Source organism: Coregonus lavaretus (genome assembly GCF_964263955.1).
Source record: "Coregonus lavaretus genome assembly, chromosome: 27".
NCBI lineage: Eukaryota > Metazoa > Chordata > Actinopteri > Salmoniformes > Salmonidae > Coregonus > Coregonus lavaretus.
In genome coordinates, this window is record NC_140014.1 from 6,044,532 (window position 1) to 6,050,748 (window position 6,217).

The 6,217-nt window shown below is 43.7% G+C and overlaps 1 protein-coding gene across 1 annotated transcript; it reads right to left on the reverse strand.

Annotated features, from left to right (window-relative positions):
• Nucleotides 1-1,467: 1,467 nt before the first annotated feature.
• Nucleotides 1,468-6,203, reverse strand: LOC311103135 (coiled-coil domain-containing protein 32-like). Its single transcript, XM_084144681.1, has 4 exons — nt 6,083-6,203; nt 5,502-5,768; nt 4,745-4,898; nt 1,468-2,214 (listed from the first exon to the last, which is right to left on the reverse strand). Exons 2-4 carry the CDS (start codon nt 5,755-5,757, stop codon nt 2,031-2,033), a joined length of 594 nt encoding a protein of 197 aa, XP_084000807.1. The 5' UTR covers nt 5,758-5,768; nt 6,083-6,203; the 3' UTR covers nt 1,468-2,030.
• Nucleotides 6,204-6,217: the final 14 nt, after the last annotated feature.

Consider the following 6,217-nt stretch of genomic DNA (forward strand, 5'->3'; position numbering starts at 1 on the left):
GAGAGCTGCCCTGCGGTACACCACACTTTACATGTTTGACATTAGAGAAGCTTCCATTAAAGAAAACCCTCTGAGTTCTATTAGATAGATAGCTCTGAATCCACGATATGGCAGAGGTTGAAAAGCCATAACACATACGTTTTCTCAACAACAGGTTATGGTCAATAATGTCAAAGGCTGCACTGAAATCTAACAGTACAGCTCCCACAATATTCTTATTATAAATTTCTTTCAACCCATCATCAGTCATTTGTGTCAGTGCAGTACATGTTGAATGCCCTTCTCTATAAGCATGCTGAAAGTCTGTTATTAATTTGTTTACAGAGAAATACATTGTATTTGGTGAAACATTTTTTTCCCCAACAGTTTGCTAAGAGCTGGCAGCAAGCTGATAGGTCTGCTGTTAGAACCAGTAAAGGCCACTTTACCACTCTTGGGTAGCAAAATGACTGTGGCTTCCCTCCAGGCCTGAGGACAAATACTTTCCTCTAGGCTCAGATTAAAGATATGACAGATAGGAGTGGCTATAGAGTCAGCTACCATCCTCAGTAGCTGTCAATTCCAGGAGGTTTGTCATTATTGATCGATAGCAATCATTTTCCCACCTCTCCCACACTAACTTCACAAAATTCAAACTTGCAATGCTTTTTTTCCATAATTTGTTATTTTTATGCATGAGTACGATGGCTCACTGTTATTTGTTGGCATTTCCTGCCTAAGTTTGCCCACTTTGCCAATGACATAATCATTTAAATAATTGGTAACATCAAATGGTTTTGTGTAAGTGAATGAATAGTTTTAGACCAGTAGCTCTTAAATTGACTTAAATGTCAAACATTTTAATCAGTTGAAATGCAAATAAGCTGTATAGTGATCTTGTATTAAATCATCTACACAGTCTATAGTTTTAGTTTGGAATAACTGTATTCCAGCATGTTGATCATCTAGTATAAAATGTAATCATTCTATTATGCACAGCATGCACACAACGTCAAAGACAAATAATAATGTTTTAGACAGCCTATATTCTCTACTTTCCCTTTGGAAATACATAAGCAGCATTTATATACATTTATTACAAAAATACATTGAATATATTTACCTTTTTTTGTAGTTGAATAACTTTAACAGAGATCCAAGAGAGACTCTTCAAAGCAAGTATTGTGAGAAGGCTATCTGCCCAGGGTTATCATCAGTCCCCTCTGTCAATCTGTCTCCCTTTAAGTAGTCCACCTTTTCACTGCTTTACTCGATTCAGGAGCAATCTGGCCGGTGGGGGGGACCTCTACCACTGAGGTCCAGTTCCATGGCATGGACAGTCTAATGATTTCACCACTGCTGTCTATTAACTGAAGTACACAGTAGGAAATGGATTGAATGTTAAATGTAGCTATACAGTACCATGTATACATGTCCAATGATTAGTGATATTTCTGAACGTGAAAGAAAAAGACATGGGTAGAGAAATACTATTTTTTCTCAAGTTTATTAGCTTTGTTTCAAAAGATTCCTTCATACAAATGAATCTCTCATCATACTTACAGAATCTCAAATATGTAGTACAGTATATCATACACATGGTAATGAACCTAGTACATTTATCATACACATGGCAATGGACATAGTAGCTACATTTATAATGATTTAATCTTAACTATTAATACTCTGGATAGGACTCATATCTTAAAAGCAGTGCCAAAGCTCATTACATTATAGACCATCTCTGGTGCTACATAGTTACATAGTGTAGTAGCCTAACAAAATGCAACTAGTATGGTTTCGGGATATTACCCAACAATGAACTGCATTTTTTATTGACGCATATCATAAAAGTTACATGACAAACAATGGACCGTTGCAGTATTTGCAATGATATGTCATTTAATTATTTCCCATTTTGACAAGACATTAATAAACAGACAAACACACCTAATAACAACAGTTAAAGAAATCACATCATGTTCCTGTCCAGTTATAACACATGATAACATATAAGGGTCCTTGGTAAAATGTCTGAAGTGAACAGGTAGTTATTTCTCCGGTGTGTGACTCTCATCCTCTTCAGGGTTCTGAGTGGCTGCCTCTGGTCCACTCTGTGATTGGTCCGTGGAGTTCTGCTCTCGGCTCAGTGACGGCAGGAGGAGATATTCCAGCTCCTCAGCGCTGATGGCCACTTTCTCAGGTACCAGCCAACGCTTTAGATGCTCCAGGGCACTGTGAAGAACAGATGGAAGTTATCACACATCCTTTCATTACAAAAAGAGGCAAAGTACTGGGCGACTTCAACCTCCCAATGCCTGACTTCAACTCATTTCTTTCCACCACTTTCTTTACCCTCCTTGCCTCTTTTGACATCACCCAGTCCCCTCACACTCACATGGCAGGCAATACGCTTACTAATCTCACTGCAACCCCCCTCCAGGTCTCAGACTGCAAGCCCCCTCCAGGTCTCAGACTGCAACCCCCCTCCAGGTCTCATAACTACTTTGATCTCCCTCTCTCATCCAATCCTACCCACTCAGCCCCTACCCAGATGGTCATGGACTTTCGCAATCTTCACTCCCTCTCCTCTTCTATCCTATCATCTCTCCCTTCTGCTAAATCCTTCTCCCGCCTGTCTACTGACTCTGCCGCGTCGACCCTACTCTCCTCCCTATTTGCCTCATTTGACTCCAACTATCCCCTTTCCTCCCGGCCAGCTCGAACCTCCCCTCCTGCTCCGTGACTGCATGCTTGCAGAACAGCGCATTAGCTGAGTGACTGCGTGCTCTAAGAACAGGACTGCGGGCAGCTGAGTGACAATGGAGGAAAAATAAACTTCTGGAGGACTTATCATCCTTCCACTCTACCTTCTCTTCTTCTGTATCCGCTGCTAAAGCCGCTTTCTATCATTCTATTCCAAGTCTCTGCCTCCAACCCTGGGAAACAATTTTTCCACCTTCTCCTCCCTTCTTAATCCTCCACCTACTCCTCCTCCCTGCGGACTACTTTGTCAACCACTTTGAAAAAAAAGTTTGACGACATCCGCTCCTCATTCACTCAGCCTACTGAGTCCACTGGTCCCACTCACACAGAACTACCCTACGCCTTGACCTCTTTCTCCCCTCTCTCTCTCTCCAGATGAAATCCTGCGAGTAGTAATGTCCAGTCACCCGACAACCTGCCCACTCCATCCCCTCTTCCTTTCTCCAGACTATCTCCAAAGACCTTCTCCCATTCCTCTCCATCTCATCCCTGACCATTGGCTGCGTCCCCTCTGACTTGAAGATGGCCAGAGTTGCTCCCCTCCTAAAGAAACCAACACTCGACCCCTCTGATGTCACTGCTCTCTGTGTCGTGGAGGCTCTCCGCTCTGCCAAAGCTGACTCTCTCTCCTCTGTTGTTATCCTCCTAGATATATCCATTGCCTTAGACACTGTGAACCATCTGATCTTCCTCTCCACCTTCTCAGGGCTGGGCGTCTCAGGCTCTGCACACTCCTGGATTGCATCCTACCTGGCAGGTCGATCCTACCAGGTGGTGTGGAGAGGATCTGTGTTTGCACCACATGTTCTCATTGCTGGTGTAGGGCTCGGTTCTAGGCCCTTTCCTCTTTTCTCTATACACCATGTCACTCAGCTTCGTCATCTCCTCTCATGGTCTCTACTATCACTGCTATGTGGATGACACTCAACTACTTTTCTCATTCCCCCTTTCTGATACCCAGGTAGCAACACGCTTCTCTGCATGCCTTGCAGATATCTCAGCTTGGGTGTCGGCCCACCACCTCAAGCACAACCTCGACAAGACGGAGCGGCTCTTCTTCCTGGGAAAGGCCTGCTCCCTCCAAGACCTCACCATCACGGTTGACAACTCCACGGTGTCCCCCTCCCAGAGAGTAAAGAACCTTGGCGTGACCCTGGACAACATCCTGTCATTCTCTGCAAACATCAAAGCAGCGACTCGCTCCTGCAGGTTCATGTCTACAACATGCGCAAAGTACAACCTTTCCTCACACAAGAAGCGGTGCTGGGCTCCCGCTTGTGCCATCAAACCCATGCAACTTATCCAGAATGCCACAGCCCATCTGGTGTTCTGGTGTTCAACCTTTGCAAGTTCTCCCATGTCACCCTGCTCCTCCGTACACTCCACTGGCTCCCAGTCGAAGCTCGCATCCACTACAAGACCATGGTGGTTGCCTACGGAGCAGCAAAGGGAACTGCCCCTCCCTACCTTCAGGCTATGCTCAAACCCTACATCCCAACCCGAGCACTCCATTCTGACACCTCTGGTCTCTTGGCCGTCCCACCCCTACGGGAGGTCTGCTCCCGCTCAGCCCAGTCAAAGCTCTAATCTGTCTTCCTTGCCCATCTCCCGAAAAACGTCTTAAACCCTCCCTCATCAAAGAGTATCTTAAATAAGACATCTCAGTCTTACACCCCCCAAAACATAAAATAAAATACATTTCCTACTAGCAGTGACTTTGCTGATCACTTCTTTTTTGAGGAAGAATATACTTACTACGACTGTGATATGTGGTTGTCTCACCTAGCTATCTTAAGATGAATGCACTTACTGTAAGTCGCTCTGGATAAGAGCGTCTGCTAAATGACGTAAATGACTTAAATGTAAAATGTTTATAACAAAACAATCCATGGACCTGTAAGACACTTTATAAGCTCAGCCTCCAAAGCTGTCCAGAGATAGTGGAGAAAGTTAATAGGCCTACTTCTAACAGTACAACAAATTATGCTCTTCAGCTCACCTCTGATCTAGTTCGCCCTCCTGAAAGAGTTCCGAGCTCTGAGCGTCATGCAAGAATCTATCCCAGCATTCTTTTTTGGCCTGAGATAGGGAGCGCAGCATCTCCCTGGAAGTCACCTCAGTACACTGGCCCTTTATTCTCTTCAGACGGTTCTCTGAAAGACAGGATTTATATTCAACTTCAATAGTATGTTAAGAACTATGGGATTAGGATTAATAGAACCTTGATTTCCGACCTTGATTTCCAGCTTTCTCACAATCATTCCAAATAGCCGAGTGAAAATGAGACTTAGAAGTGTGTTGAAAGAGGAGAATAGGATCAACAGTAAAGTCCCACTGGGCACAGATGTCAATTCAATGTCTATTCCACGTTGGTTCAACGTAATTTCATTGAAATGACGTGGAAACAACGTTGATTCAACCAGTGTATGCCCAGTGGGATATGCATTCGGATACTTTCATATTAATTATTCCTCTCTTTCTGGACATAGAATTGATGCATGAGAAGTTTTACACTACTGTTTACATGTATCCAACATCGAAATGGAAAGAATGCTGACCCTCTAAACTACAGTAAAGCATTGGTGGTGGTCACCAAACCCACAGACAACTGTTGGGTCTGCAAGCTTTTGTTCCACCCTAGTACTTACACAGGCGTTGGAGTTAAAGTCAAGGACCAGTGTTGATGGCATCAAAAGGGCCATAGATAAGGGTGGAGGAACACACATGACAGAAGATCAATATTAGATTGACTTTACCTAAACTAGCAATGTAGACATCCGAGTCTTCCATAGGTTCCCAGGCGCTGTGAGAGGAGGAACTCGTAGACATGCCATTAGATTGCAGGCCATTGCCAACATGTGAGGGTTGGAATGAATCTGTGAACAGTGTGGCATCATCCCCCCCTTGGCCTTGAGCTTCCTTCTGCACGTCAGGCAGGCTCGAGCAGATCTCTGACCACAGCTCACGGCTGGACCGAGTCTCATGACTCTCGAACTCGTCAATCATCTTCATGCAGATGCAGTCTGTTGAGAAAAGAATGTCAACAACATAGGACAACTCTATGAACAGATAGCTAGCTCAATAATCAATTCAGTGATAACTAGCTTGAGTAATGCGATTAAGTTAGACGGTATACCAATTGCAAGGTGTTGGTAAACTTTTCGCCAAATTAGAAATTATCTAAACAGCAATGAATGAGAATGTTTCTACGTTATTTGTTAGATACCAAGTTGCCGCGTTAGCGTTAAATTAATCACATTGTCATTGGAATTAAAAAATTATAGCTAACTGGTAGCTAAACGTTCACGCTGCTAAACGTGTTATCTTGGTGTCTTACCTTCAAATAAAATGTAAAGCAACTAAACCGTATTTTCCAGGCAGTAGGACTTAAACTTGCCAACGTTAGCTAGCTAGCCTACTAGTCTAGCTGGAATCCTAAACAAAATCCAAACTCTCCTCCTTTGGCGTGTTT

Coding starts and splice junctions, on each gene's coding strand:
- LOC311103135 (XM_084144681.1), bottom strand. CDS start 5,757: ATGAAGATGATTGACGAGTTCGAGAGTCATGAGACTCGGTCCAGCCGT. Junction 4,899..5,501: donor TGTCTACATTGCTAGTTTAG/GTAAAGTCAATC, acceptor CCTGTCTTTCAG/AGAACCGTCTGAAGAGAATA. Junction 2,215..4,744: donor GAGGGCGAACTAGATCAGAG/GTGAGCTGAAGA, acceptor TGTTCTTCACAG/TGCCCTGGAGCATCTAAAGC.